The sequence below is a fragment of the Staurois parvus genome, unplaced genomic scaffold, assembly GCF_062004578.1.
Source record: "Staurois parvus isolate SC_StPar_1 unplaced genomic scaffold, SC_StPar_1.0 ptg000225l, whole genome shotgun sequence".
Classification (NCBI taxonomy): Eukaryota; Metazoa; Chordata; class Amphibia; order Anura; family Ranidae; genus Staurois; species Staurois parvus.
Genome location: NW_028318021.1, coordinates 2,365,260 through 2,380,875, shown reverse-complemented (window position 1 = coordinate 2,380,875; position 15,616 = coordinate 2,365,260). Strand labels below are relative to the sequence as shown.

The following is a 15,616-nucleotide window of genomic DNA, read 5'->3' as shown; positions in this document are numbered from 1 at the left end:
CCAGATACCAGTTGAGAGGCAAGAAAATATTTATGGCAGTCTGGAAGAGCCAGTCCTCCTTGGGACGTAGAACACTTTAGAGTAGATAGTTTGTACTTTGGGCGTCAAGGGCTCCAAAGGAAGGAGAAAAATAGCTTGTTTAGATGAAAGAAAAATGACTTGGGGATCCATTGTAGGGAATTGCAGAATAGATAGTTAAATTTAGGAAGGATTTTCATGTTAGTAAGATTAATACGGCCCAGGAGGGACAGGGGGAGATTCTCCCATGCTTTCAGTTTAGTTTTAACAGAGTGTACCACTGCACCACTACCCCCAGGTATTTGAACTTCTCTTCCCATAGCAGTTGGAAAATAGAGGGCGCTGTATGTCTGGCCATAGGATCAATGGCAAAACCGTCATTTTTAGCTGCCCAGTATGACATAATGACAGGATTGGAATTGTTGGGGAGACCTCTCAACTAGGATGGCAAAAGAATGATTGAGATCCCACAGATTGAGATTGCTGACACAGATCACAGGGATGTGCCCAATGTTAAAGAGCTTTTTGTGCTAGGACAAAAAGAATTTAGTTTCAGCTCCTGGTGACTTTCTACATGTTCACTAAAGTCTTACCCTTCCATAGACCTTTATAACCTTTCCCTCAGGCAATCATGAAAGATTGTGTTGTCAGACACAAACCCATAATAAAATATTGAACTGGGCCCTATACACACTGCATTAGAGATTGCACTCACTCCACGCCAAAGTCTCATCAACATGCATCACTGCTAGCTTTTTAACTAGTAAATGACTGTATGTATGGGAGGTATGTATGAGGCACTGAAAAAAGTAAGGGATCCGTGCAATGCAAAACTGACTATCCAGAAATTAGGCAGATGCTAAAACACCTGTCAAAAACTAGTAGTGTGTATAGTAGAGAGGCACAAGGCACTGCCAATAGAGTAAGGGGAATGGAAGGAAAATAAAACATAATCAATCCCCAAGAGGTCCAAATAGAAATGGAGGTTGATTTAGGAGACAATCTCCCCAACCACATATAACATCTAACTTTGAAGGGGCTGACAGGGACCACTATTCTCATGATCAAGATAGATTTCCTGTAAGTACGAATAACAGGTTTTTCCATTAAGAGATGGTGATCCTGGTAATGGTCCTTACCTCTATATGGGACAAGATTATGAAGCTTATGATGAATCCCCATATAATTATAATCAAGATTGTCCAAGTAGCCATAGAGGATGGGGTTTTCCAAGAGAAATGCAAGGAAGAAAGAGAGGTCCAAAACAAAGAGAGGCACCCAAGGGGGGAGGAGGATACGAAGGAAAAAGTAGGAGAATATAGTAGGAACAGACATTTTCAATTTAAGTAAAGCACAGTTAAGTAAGGAAGAACATGTCATACTAAATAAAGGATTAAAATATGTCCCTCCTAAACAACTGAATATGTTTCAAAATTTACCTTCTCCATACAGATAAATGAACGTATTAATAATATAAAAGAAGGATTCAAAGGGCATAGTGTCCCCAAGTATTTTGCCGCTTTCATAATAAGGATCTCAGTGGGACACAGTTTATAATCATCGATAAATATGTACCCCTCTGGAGAGAAGGCTCCATTAAGGAGTATTTCACATCTTGAAACTCAGTGGATTTATGAACTTAAATCCTATGCTCCCCAGGGATTAAACATGGACTGGGATATTAACACATTTATTAATAATGCAAGATGTTTTTTCTTCCAATTATTTTTGTTTTCTTGGTTGTTTTCTCCTTGGTAATGTATTTAGTAAAATGTTTTATGGTTTAAGTCACTGAGTCATTGAATGTATAATATGAGATGAACAATTAATATTTTTTTACATATATGTCTTATTGTCACAATCAATGGGAGACATTTTTGGTGACCTTACTCTAAGCGGTAGGTCTCGATTTGTGAACATAGATTGTGAACATTTGTCAGGTTTTTTTTTTTTTTTTTTATCAACCATTGGATCTGTTATATATTTTGATCAGTGTTAGTATTTTCATTCTTTATTTTTTGTTATAATTTTTAGGATACATAATTTTGCTCCTGTACTCAATTCTAGGAAGTATTGGCATACTTTGTAATTATGGGTTTTACCTTTTGACCATATACTGTTTTGTCCACAAGAGGGCCAAGTCAACAAAGCCCAAGTTGTAGTATACTTAGTCCGTTCATATTGAGACTTGAAACGCTTGTAGCGGAACCCTGGCCATGGTTATCCATTCCGATATGACTGTGTGAAAACAAGGCTTGAAACACATATCATTTTCCATCTTTAACCATATTTGGATTGACCCAGAATGAGGCTTGAATCACGTCACATGAGATTTCTCATAGATCGTGACTTTATATAATGTACGATGACGGGACACAACTCCTATGCCCCAGACGACGTGAATCATGGCAAAACATGTCGAGTGGAGTCTGTGTCCATGACATCATGACATCATTGTGTACTGTGAATCAGGAAATATTCTGTGTGTTTCTCGGGACTTTTATGAGAAGAGCTTTTACTTTCATATTTTTGAAAGTGCACTACTTTTAGTAAAGATTTAGTCTAGCTGTTTTACACTATGTGGATGTGCATTGATATTTTTATACATGCCTTCCCCATCTGAGACAATAAGGTATTCATATGAAATTTTCAGATTTGATGAGGAGAAAGTGGTGGATGTCCATCCAGTTGGGTCAGATCTGATGATTAGTGGCCTGGAACCACACATGCTGGTTTTGACTCCATACTTAATGTATGTGGTGGAAGATCACTATCCAAGCATTATTAAGCGCCATTGCTGACCGCTTTAGAATTATCACGGTGATTATATCTGGGATTAAACTTTTTCCCACCATAGTGGTGTAGATACAGTTTGGACATTTCATTTATTTCACTGTAATTGATTGTCCAATATAACACAGTGTTTTTGTTCATAGAATAATTTAATTTGCACTTTACTTGGTGTTTCACTTGTAGCGCTGCACTATTATGTCTTAGTCAATTGATGTGCTAGCCACTTTATTTATTAGTTATTTATTCCAAGCACAATTTTTCCCCTTTTTGATGCCTATAGTGTAAGGCCCCTTTCACATGGGCCAGATCCGGTTTTTCTCAGCAGGGGATCTGTCTGATGATCCCCTTCTGAGCAGAGAAGAGAGGTCAGATGACAGGATCGTGTCTGCTCCTCTTATGCAGTGGACATGGACACAGTCCGCTCTGCTCTATGGGCAATCGCAACCAACTGCCCTCCAATCCAGACCGCCCAGACAGAGGTGAATGGATCCCCTTCAGTTTGTTTTTGGGGATTGGATCAGAGGTAGCTGGTTGTAAACAGGCACAAGTTCGAGGGGGTCCAATTGGGTTCATTTGAAAAAAAGGACAGGCGGACCAGATCGGACCGCTCATGTTAAAGGGGTCTAAAGATGTAATACAGTGTAACAGAGGGGCATGAGGCCCTGCATGTCGTATGGAGTTGTGAGGCACTGATTATAACAGAGAGGCATGAGACACTGCATGTAGAGGAAGTGCAAGGCACTGTATATAATAAAGATGTAATACACTGGCTGGAATAAGGAGATATTGGGCGCTGCATGCAACAGAGTAGCCTAAGCACTGTGTGAACAAACCAAGAGTTAGGATGCACTTCATTTAATAGAGAGGAATCAGGTACTACATGTAATAGAAAAGTGTGAAGCACATCAGGGTAACAGATGTACCTGATGCATCTGCGGCTGACAATGTTCACTCAAATTGTGTATTCACTAAAATTATCCAATCATGTGAAAGTCAAATTCTTGTTCACTTTTTTTGTCTGCAGATTGGATAAGTGAAATGCATAGTCACATGGTTTGTTGTGTGAACATTTTTAACTCCTTAAAGAGTAACTCCACTTTTGTTGAAAAAAAAAAACATTCTCTTATAGGTGATCCATGTACATTGCAAAGACTAATGCAGCACCCTCCTAGTTTAGCCAGGGGGATCTAGACTCCAGTGGTTAGTCAGGAGCTGAATAGCAGCTTAGGTGTAATAGCCAGAGGGGTGAAATTGTGGTCAGGGCTGAGAGGCTCTGAAGGCCAGCCCCTCTAGAATTGGCCCCTGCTCTAAGACTTTTGGAGGAAGGTCTTAGAGGCAGTGGCTGGCTGCACTCTTGAGGAGTCCTAGCCAATCCCCAACAGGGTTGGCAAGGGTCTGGACACTCCTAATAGTTTTGGAGCCTAATCAGCAGCAAGAGTGTGAAGTGAGGGGGAGTCGGGTGGAAATAGGAGAGAGGAAGATGTAAAGCTGTGAGCAGGAGGCTGCAAGGAGGCCCAGTGAGATGGGGCCCACCTGCAGGCCTGGAACTGGAATGGGAGAAAGATTGGAACTCATCAGCCCCCTGAGTGAGGACCACCTGTATGGCAGGGAATGAGCAGTCCAGCTGATAGGCCTGGTAGCAGCCAACCCACAAGCAGTACAGGAGAGGATCTTAGTGAGCACATTTGCACCCCCTGGGTGGATAGGGGAAGGAGCACTCTGTTGGGAAACCAGATTAGCTCCCTACTTGTGACTGTTCACCTATTTAAAGGGACAGAAGTCAGATTCTTTGCTCAGGAAAACTTTCAGGTTGCTGGGTGAAGGGGAGAGTTTCATCTAGAGTCTAGTGCGGTACATAGAAGATATGCTGGCCAGCTCTCAAACTGAGACTGTGCTGCAAAAGAGAAATCTTGTAAATAATTCCAGGAAGTTTGTACTCGGGTGTATCGGTTCCCTTGGGCATCCTATACACCCCCCTATACACCCCCAACCCTATTCCAGTTCAATATCCCCTAAAAAAACAACAAAATAAAGCTCAAGGATTGATTTCTGACTCTAGATTCAAGCTTGTGTGGAGAATTCAGATTGCCTGGCTGTGCAGTACTATAGGAGGACCCAATTCATCAGCAACTCCTGAGGGGGTAGTGCTATACTTTAACAAACTGTGTTGCAGATTCCTACCTTAGATTCATACCTACCCTTTAAATCAACCTTACTGAGTATACTAAAGATGCATGCCTATGTAATTTAAAGCTGAACTCTGGGATTAGTAAATGTTGTCCACAACTCTAAATATAAGATGACTGTGTATTGTTACTTGAAACCTAAGTGATTTCTATATTTCTTCCAGACCTGTGCAGTACTCCAGTGTGAAACCTTTCTCTCTTTTCTTGTGCAGGGTGACTGGTCCTTTCTTCACCCCTCCTGTAGTTTTCTGCAGGCAGCCTGTAGTGGGTGGATCTGCTGAGTCCCTCCCACAGCTCTGTACTTTGTCTATGTACAGCACAGTGATGTCATTGCTACTTTTGTATGGTAATATCTGATAATATCTCTTGCAAAGGCATTTGGATCTGTTCTATGAAGGCTGGGTAGGGGCTCTGTACTGCAGGGCTGGGCTTGGAGGGTCTGTATTGAAGGGTTGGACTGGGAGGGTGTTCTGTAATGGGGTGCCTGTACTGAGGGGTTGGGCTGAAAGGGGGTGTGTGCTAGGGCTTTAAGGGCTGTGGGGGAGAGGGGAACCGTACTGTGGGGGAGGGGAGACTTCATTTTTGCTGTGCAGCTTCTGACCCCATTCTCTGCATCACACACTTCTGATCCCCATGCTCTGTGCAATAACTTCTCCCACCTCCTGCACTCTGTGAATTACACACTCTTGACCCTTACACTCTTGTGATAATCACTCTTGACCCCTGTATTCTCTGTATTATCCACACTCAACCTCTGCATTCTGTGCAAAAACCACTCCTGACCCCTTCACTGTGTTCATTGCTTATTTTTGATCCATACACTCTGTGTATTAACCACTCTTGAACCCTGCACTCTCTGCATTATGTGCGCCTGATCTCTGCATTCTGTGAAAAAACCACACCTGACCCCTGCACTCTGTGCATTACCCATTGTTGACCCATACACTCTGTGCAACAACCACCCCTGACCCCTGTACTCTTTACATTATCTATTCCTGACCCATACACTCTGTGCAACAACCACCCCTGACCCCTGTACATTATCTATTCCTGACCCATACACTCTGTGTACCAATCAACCCTGACCCCCGTACTCTGTACATTATCTATTCCTGACCCATATACTCTGTGCAACAACCACCCCTGACCCCCATACTCTGTACATTATCTATTCCTGACCCATACACTCTGTGCAATAACCACCCCTGACCCCCGTACTCTGTACATTATCTATTCCTCACCCATGCACTCTGTGTACCAATCAACCCTGACCCCTGCACTCTGTGCATTAACTATTCCTGACCTCTGTACATTTTGCAATGCTCATTCCTGAGTCTGAGCAGTGCTTCTCTGTCACACACAATGCCTTACACCTGTCTAGTTTTCACAATGTCTCACATCTTTATGTTACATGAAGAGCTTGATAGCTGTATAATACTCGCAGTGTCTCACACCTCTCTATTCCACAAAGTACCTTATACCTTGGTCTTTCACAGCAGGCAATGTCTCATACCTCTCTACTTCACAAGGTGGACCATGCCTCTCTATACACAAGGGACAGTAATCAAGTAAATTAGGCTGTAAGTTGCAAATTAAGCTGCCTCTCATTTAACCTCTCTCAATTGTTTTTTTTTTGCCCTTGTGTTGAGCCTGCATTTATCTGCATAACAATGGGCACGGCATGAATGAGCCCTTACTGGATTGAAAGTAAGCTGTGTGTAAGAAAATATCATCTACATAATAACAAGTGTTGTGAAAACCTATTTTACACAAACCATTTTATGAAAATGATATAATTTGTATTCAATTTATATGTATTTTGTGTTTTCATTTTAAACTAAGAGTAAGTGTTAATGGGCTAAGCTTCTTTCTGCTACACATGTAAAAGCCAAAGAAACAAATAATACCAATAAAAAGGATGGGGGGGGGGGGCCGTATGTGACAGACTTAATCTAATAGGAAACATTTTATAGGTATATGGCTTGAATTTTCATTTCCGTTAAGGTCTCATGTGTATAACCTCCACCAGTTATTGTTAATAATCCATCCCCACGATTACTGGTACATAATCAGTTCTTATAACTCCTACTAAAAAACAGCGGATTACCAAGAGACTTCATACAGTCCAATATAGAGGATGATGTGATGAAAATTGGAATTACTCAGTAGATGCATTTTACATGTTAGCTTGTAGCTTGGTTTAATATGATACATCTTAGGATATACAGTAATTGTTTGTTTATTCTATAAAAATATATTTTAAAGCCAAACTCCAGGCAGACAGATGAAATGCATTTACAAGAGTCATTTTATTGGCTAAGCTTTGTACGCTTCTCTCCAGCTAGTTCTAAGATTCACACAGCTCTGTCACATAGTACATTCCTGTCTGGCTGGGCAGGAGACCTGATTTTTCTCTGCTGCAGTTCAGTAACACCTTCTTTACTCTCCCCCAGCGTGTGACTGGACAGTGAAAAGAGAAGCAGAAGACTGAGGAGCTCAACTCTCTGTCACTCTGCTGTCTCCTCCTATTAGCATACCACCTGCAGTGCAGCATACTTGACCGGCTCATTTTTGTGCTTCTCCGTCCCACAGGTTTAGCTGTACAGGGTCTGCAAGAGGCTAAAACCAACTCACATTCAGGAACTTACACTGTTTGCATTAATAAAAATAAGTTAAAGCTGAACATCACCCAAAAGTGTAAGTTCCATTTGTTTACATCTTCCACTGACAGGTAACCGCTCTCACTTGTGGTCAGATTGCCATAGCGAGCTGTGCAGAAGTTTGTCCCTCTCCTCCTTCCCCCTGCAGCCTTCTGGAACACATCACATGTCCCAGAAGACTGCAGGACCATTTACATGCGCAGTAGGAAACCAGCTGTGAAGCCAGAAGGATTCACTGCCGCTTTCACTTACCTAAGATGCTGGCACCTGCACCCAAAGCTGGTTAAAGCATTGGCTTGGACAAAGACATCGCTGGATCCCTGGACAGGTAAGTGTCCTTAAATTAAAAGTTAGCAGCTACAGTATTTGTTGAATACTATATGCGGATGGCTCTTCGGAGTCCAAAGCTAATGTAACTTAGCCCTTACTGAGGGTCCTTCTTCATCATTATTACTTTGTGGCTGCTGCTAAAGGGCCTATTAAAGCAGAACTCAGGCCAAAAACTTATTTACATGTTCTTGTGGCTAATTTTCTACCTTCACTGAATATGTCATCCATCTTCTGGTTCAATCAGTAGTTGCTCTGACATAACCTATTCATTTTCTATTCAAACCATTAATTCACTTTGGTTTCCTGTTTGTAAGACTGAGAGCTGCTATACTTCCTATTCCCCCAGGCACTGGTCTTGGCATATCCCATCTGTGGTTCTTTCTCCAGGAAGTAGAGATGTAATTCAGCCCCACTTGCAGTGGTGGGAGGACAAAGACTCTCAAACACATTTAACATGTACAGGCCTAGTGTACCTGCCCACATTCATTACAATTCCCAGTGGTTGATGGGAACTGTAGTTTCCTTTTACTGCAGAGAGAGAGGAGAGGATATGATTTAATCTCTGCTGTTACACATCCTCATTGGCAGAGCAGATGCTGTTATCTTTTGAATTACAGAGATGAGGTCATGAAAATTCAATTAGACTTTTCTCCTAAATGGTAAGGATTTTCAAAATTTCAAAGAACTGTTTAGTATTTTGTGTAAGGGGTGTACTAATGCGTAATTTCTTTTGCCTATCCGTAGTTCCTCTTTAATGCTGGGATATTTCAGGAAGTTTTTCTTGTGTCTGAGGTAACCTGCTCCCTGAACCCCCCATCTCTGCATTTTTTTCTGAAGTCTGCAACAAATAGTAAAAAGGCCCTAGACTGGAGCATGAGTTTGTTGATATACTACTGGGACTGGATACTGGGCAGGCGGCCTCTGGACAAGTAAGAGGGACCCAGTAATTTCCAGTTGCTCCTTCAAGGGTCATTGCTACATACTGTGGAGCATGCCTTACATACCTACTTTTGAAAATACTAGCTGCCTGACTGCATCTGGCTTCAGGGTTACTGACTCATAGACTAAGGAAAAGCATGCAGCACAAGAAATGTGGGGAAGTCAGGATTCCTTCCCTGTATACTTGATGAAGGTTAGTACCTCAGAAAGTATAGAATCCAAAGCATCTGCATGACATACAGGCACTGTAATGGCAGTTTAAATATTTATCTGATGACAGGTTTCCCTAAAACAGATATTTAGTTATTACCCCTAAAGAGCAGAATCTAAATACATTTGGTTAAATAAGAAATGGGGTTCTCTTCCCAAAGTTTTGGGCAGGTGTCCTCTATTTTTTAAGGGAGCCTTTACTGTGAGAAATGTGGAGGCTGCCATTGCTAACACGTTTGAAAATGACAGTTGCCTGGCTGTAGAAACCGGTAAAAGTCAAAGTCACTGGCTAACAACAAGGGGCTGAAGAGAGGATGCATTCCCTGGATGGCTGGGATTCCAAACACTGCAACAGAAAGGATGAGAAAGAGAGCCACCAAGCCGCCAATAGTGTAGCTCAGTTTATTGGGAAACCATAAATATACATTAAAGTTCACTCACAAAAGTCCAAAGTGACAGGTAGGTAATAGCAGGAAGTAGAGCCACTGTGAGTCAGTCCTGTCCAGGTGGAAGCTGCATGATGTCAGAGCCTCTGAGCTGCGAAGCGGTACTGGGGAGCAGCCATGAGGAGCTACACTATCCAATAAACTGAGCTTCACTATAGGCCAGTGGTTCTCAACCTTTCTAATCCCGCGACCCCTTAATACAGTTCCTCATGTTGTGGTGACCCCCAACCATAAAATTATTTTCGTTGCTACTTCATAACTGTAATTTTGCAGTGGGAGGACTAGCGCCCCATCACTGATGTCAGTGGGATGAATAGTGTCTCATCGTTGGTATCAGTGGGAGGAATAGTGCCCCATCATTGGTGTCAGTGGGAGGAATAGTGCCCCATCATTGGTGTCAGTGGGAGGAATAGTGCTCCATCATTGGTGTCAGTGGGAGGAATAGTGCCCAATCATTGGCGTCAGTGGGAGGAATAGTGCCCAATCATTGGCGTCAGTGGGAGGAATAGTGCCCAATCATTGGCGTCAGTGGGAGGAATAGTGTCCCATCATTGGCGTCAGTGGAAGGAATAGTGCCCCATCGTTGGTATGAGTGGGAGGAATAGTGCCCCATCGTTGGTATGAGTGGGAGGAATAGTTCCCCATCGTTGGTATGAGTGGGAGAAATAGTGCCCCATCGTTGGTATGAGTGGGAGGAATAGTGCCCCATCGTTGGTGTCAGTGGGGGGAGGAATAGTGCCCCATCGTTGGTGTCAGTGGGGGGAGGAATAGTGCCCCATCGTTGGTGTCAGTGGGGGGAGGAATAGTGCCCCATCGTTGGTGTCAGTGGGGGGAGGAATAGTGCCCCATCGTTGGTGTCAGTGGGGGGAGGAATAGTGCCCCATCGTTGGTGTCAGTGGGGGGAGGAATAGTGCCCCATCGTTGGTGTCAGTGGGGGGAGGAATAGTGCCCCATCGTTGGTGTCAGTGGGGGGAGGAATAGTGCCCCATCGTTGGTGTCAGTGGGGGGAGGAATAGTGCCCCATCGTTGGTGTCAGTGGGGGGAGGAATAGTGCCCCATCGTTGGTGTCAGTGGGGGGAGGAATAGTGCCCCATCGTTGGTGTCAGTGGGGGGAGGAATAGTGCCCCATCGTTGGTGTCAGTGGGGGGAGGAATAGTGCCCCATCGTTGGTGTCAGTGGGGGGAGGAATAGTGCCCCATCGTTGGTGTCAGTGGGGGGAGGAATAGTGCCCCATCGTTGGTGTCAGTGGGGGGAGGAATAGTGCCCCATCGTTGGTGTCAGTGGGGGGAGGAATAGTGCCCCATCGTTGGTGTCAGTGGGGGGAGGAATAGTGCCCCATCGTTGGTGTCAGTGGGGGGAGGAATAGTGCCCCATCGTTGGTGTCAGTGGGGGGAGGAATAGTGCCCCATCGTTGGTGTCAGTGGGGGGAGGAATAGTGCCTCATCGTTGGTGTCAGTGGGGGGAGGAATAGTGCCCCATCGTTGGTGTCAGTGGGGGGAGGAATAGTGCCCCATCGTTGGTGTCAGTGAGGGGAGGAATACTGTCTCATCGTTGGTGTCAGTGGGGGGAGGAATAGTGCCCCATCGTTGGTGTCAGTGAGGGGAGGTATAGTGCCCCATCGTTGGTGTCAGTGAGGGGAGGAATAGTGCCCCATCGTTGGTGTCAGTGGGGGGAGGAATAGTGCCCCATCGTTGGTATTAGTGACACAAATGATGGGGCACTATCCCTTCCACTGACACCAATGATACTTACCTTGCTGACTCCTGCTCCAGACTGGGCTCGCTCTCTCCCTCTCCCATCTACAGCCTGCATACCTGGCTGCAGCAGCAAAATTTGCACTTACCTGTCAGCTGTCTTCCTTCTCTGGCCTCTCTCTTCACTCGTTCCTGCAGCTCCCTCGATCTTCTTCGATCTCCGCGCGCTGCCGCTCGGCTCCTCCTCTCCAAGCTCCACCTTCTCGCCGGTGATTGGCCGCCTGTGTGCCTCTCCTGAGCTACAGTTCCGGTGGCCAATCAGCGGCGAGGAGGCGGTGACAGGGGCAGCATATCATCCCGCCCACACATCGCCGGAGACAGCAGCGGTGTCTCGGTTCCTAAGACCATCGGAAATATGTGTTTTCCGATGGTCTTAGGCGACCCCTGGGAAATGGTCGTTCGACCCCCAAAGGGGTCGCGAGCCCCAGGTTGAGAACCGCTGCTATAGGCGGATTGGCGCCTCTCTTTCCCTTCCTTTCTTCTATCCAGAACATTATAGTTGTCCCCAGATCAGGACACATAGATAACTCTTCCAATAATGATTTCCTCTCACTTCCAGAACTGGAAGAGAAGGAAAATCTTCTTTATGGGACACAGAGAGGAAACAAACTTAAATGAGTTATAACCCTTCCTTACTCTATCCAAACTAAAAACGTTTCCAAACACTTTCCCAAACACACTCTATGTACACTTAATGCAATCCATATTGCTATCCTGGAACAAGAATACAGTCCAGGAAAAGTTTAAGAAATTTTTCGAACTCCTAAAATAAATATATACTTGCTATGGGTCACCAATTTACAAAATATTGAACATATTAAAAATGGCATACAGTATATGATGCAGTCTGTTGGATTTTAGACACATATAATACTTCTTTTAGTGTCTTGAGGCGATGATGAATGAAAGAGCCGTTGAAATAAAAAATAAAGTGTGATTTTATTCTATCACACAATGGCTTAAAATAACAGTGTAAAGCATATCATGAACAGTTCCATGTAGATAAAACTACTGTAGAAATATCAAGCAGAAGTTTAAAGAAAAGTCACTATTATTGTCATGGCTGTCTGACCATGTGCACCTTCCATGTTCTCCTTGTCCTTCTCGAGACTTTGGGAAGAAGCCGGAAGTGACGATCTTGTCTTACAGCATGCACCTGTTCCAGCTTCTCAGAAGGTTCTCAGACATGTGTGTGTTTTATGTATGCAAGATTCCCCGTGTCCGTTGTCTCATGGTCTTTTATGAGGCAAGTACACGTCATAGCTTGGGATTCTTAAGGCCTTGTAAGGAAGTCAGTACTGCTTGGCAAAGCAATATCATAGAAGGCAGGGGACACTATATATATGATGTTTTTGATGGACAGGTACATATGTTGATGATGTAACCTCAACTATCATATTTAAATTATAATATAACTTAAGAACGTATCTTTACAACATATCAATGTATAATCACTAATCTATATATGTATCAATATTTATAAATTATACTAAATACACACAGATACTATTAAAATACATTAAGTAATAGTAAGTCACTTCTAATACCCTTGACATTTACTAGAGACTTCTAATCAGCTATGCCTTAATATAGCCTTCAGCTGGTTTAGCTGGTCTCAGCTTAACTAACTCATATCTTTGGGTCTCAGCTATAACTTATATCTCAGCTTACTTTACTGAAGAATTAAATAATATCATTGGCTTAAGGCGTCCATTCAAACATATTAATATTAATTATGTGTAATCATAAAACCAAATATTTTGCAAGCTTGCCATCAACATAAGTGCCGAATCATGAATTTGATTAATTCATTTCTTTCACAGTCTGTCCAGCAAAAGTGTAATTTACAGTAAGATTACTATTCCTCCCCATTATAAGAGGTACCTTTTCATCTACACTTCCTGAGGACAGTCCCCATTACAGTTACATAATTAGTCTGGCTGAAAAAAGACGAAAGTACATCTAGTCTAACCAAAAAAAAAAAGTTATAATCCTAGATCCACAGTAGATCCAGAGGAAGGCAAGAGAAAAACCGAGCAAAGTATGATCCAATTTGCTCCTGCAGGGGAAAAAAATCCTTCTTGATCCCCCAAGAGGCAATCAGATATTCCCTGGATCAACTTTACCTATAAATGTTAGTATCCAGTTATATTCTGTGTGTCTAGGAAATAATCCAGGCCTTTTTTAAAGCAATCCACTGAGCTGGCCAGAACCAATTCTTGAGGGAGTCTATTCCACATTTTCACAGCTCTTACTGTGAAGAAACCTTTCCGTATGTGAAGATTACATTTCTTTTCCTCCAGACGTAAAGAGTGCCCCCCTTGTCCTCTGTGATGACCTCAGGGTGAAAAACTCTACACCGAGTTCACTATATGAACCACTGATGTATTTATACATGTTGATCATATCCCCCCTTAATCACCTCTTCTCAAGAGAGAATAAATTCAGTTCCTCTAATCTTTCCTCATAGCTGAGCTCCTCCATGCCTCTTATTAGTTTGGTTGCCCTTTTCTGTACTTTCTCCAGTTCCACAATGTTCTTTTTGTGAATTGGTGCCCAAAACTGAACTGCATATTCCAGATGAGGTATTACTAATGATTTGCTCAGGGGAAAATGATATCTCTCTCTCTGGAGTCTATACCTCTGAGAGGTCTGTCCTAAGAATACAATTCATCCCTATTGCCTGGGGACAGTCCCCATTGTCAAAAGTCTGTCTTAAAATTACCATTATTCACTATTTCCCAGGGACAGCACCTTGATGTGAGGGGTCTGCCTTATGCTTACCATTCATTCCTATTTCCTGGGGGCAGCCCCATTGTGAGGGGTCTGTCCTTAGGTTACCATTCAGTCCCATTTGCTGGGGACAGTTCCCATTATGAAGGGTCTGTCCTAACATACCATTCATCCCTATTTCCTGGGGACAGTCCCCATTGTGAGGGGTCTGTTCTAAGGTTATCATTCATCCCTATTTCCTGGGGACAAACCCCATTTTGAGGGGTCTGTCCTATAATTACCAATCATCCCTATTTCCCAGGGTCTGTCCCCATTGTGAGGGGTCTGTTTTAAGGTTACCATTCATCCTCATTTCCTGGAGACAGTCCCTATTATCTGGGGTCATATTTTCTATAAATGTTTCTAAATATTGTAGGTTTCCAATTATTCTCTCCAGCAACAATAAGTACAGAAGGTCAGGAGTGTTTTGTTACTTCTAACAGTCTTTTTCTAATGATAGCTTCTTTTGCATGGGGGAGGAAAAGCCATGTACTGGCATTCAGAAGTGTGAAAAGTCACGGCATGCCTAGCAGCAATGAAGAATAAAAGCTTTGCCTTTACGTTTTAACATGAAAACATTTTCAAATGCCTTACTGTTGTCCAAGTGGTTGGCCTTGATAATTTTCTCTGAATAATCTGAAACACTGGAACATTCAATCTGCAAAAGAATATAACAGACCGAAAAAAAAAAAGCGTCTGTGAAGAGGCTCAAAACAGCAGATCTACAAATACATATAATTCTTCTTTTTATTTCTTTTGGACCTCCAGGTATTCATTGTATTGCATAGTTGCACTAGTCCTGTTTGGACCATTGTAAGTATGCACATGCCATACCTGTGGGACCACTGTGGAAGTGGAGAATCATTGCATTGTCGCACCTACTACACTGATTGTGGCTGTCCTTTGGGTTCTGTGCCAAGTGGCTTTCCTGTTACATAGTAACACTTTCTTGTATAGACACCATTCACAGAATGCCTTGCATTTGTATCAATAAATGCAAGGTGTTCTCTGATTGGACAAGATGGAGATTATAACATCATCACCCTGCCTTTGCACCTCATCCGATTAGAGAATGCCTTGCATTCACTGAGAAAGATGCAAAACGTCTGTGAATGGTGCCCCTGCTAAGCAAGCAACCCACCATGGTTACTATGCAGCAGGGCAGCCGCTCAGCACAGAACCTAGAAGACAACAGTGATCACTGTAGTAGTAGTGACTACTACAGGGATTCTCTACTTCCACAGTGGCCTCACAGGTATGGCATATGAACAGAGGCGGACTGACCATTTGAGCACTCGGGCACTGCCCGAGGGCCCGGGGTCAGTAGGGGGCCCCATGAGATGCCCCTGGTACCTTTCATTGTCTTTTTCATAGGCTTTTTTGGGTGTGGGCGAGGACACAGGGGCCCCATGATCCCCTATTGCCCGGGGGCCCCATGAGTTGTCAGTCCACCCCTGCATATGAATATTTATAGTGGTTCTAAAGACAGAAGGTATTCTCTGCATTAA

General features: G+C 43.4%; 1 protein-coding gene across 2 annotated transcripts in view; it reads right to left on the bottom strand.

Annotated features, from left to right (window-relative positions):
* Window positions 1-15,616, bottom strand: part of PRMT8 (protein arginine methyltransferase 8) — a 225,389-nt gene that overhangs the window by 65,173 nt on the left and 144,600 nt on the right. For both annotated transcript variants that reach the window (XM_089679475.1, XM_089679474.1), the window contains exon 4: window positions 14,703-14,766. In XM_089679475.1, coding sequence (XP_089535601.1) covers window positions 14,703-14,766 — 64 coding nt within the window. The remainder of the gene's footprint in view (window positions 1-14,702; window positions 14,767-15,616) is intronic.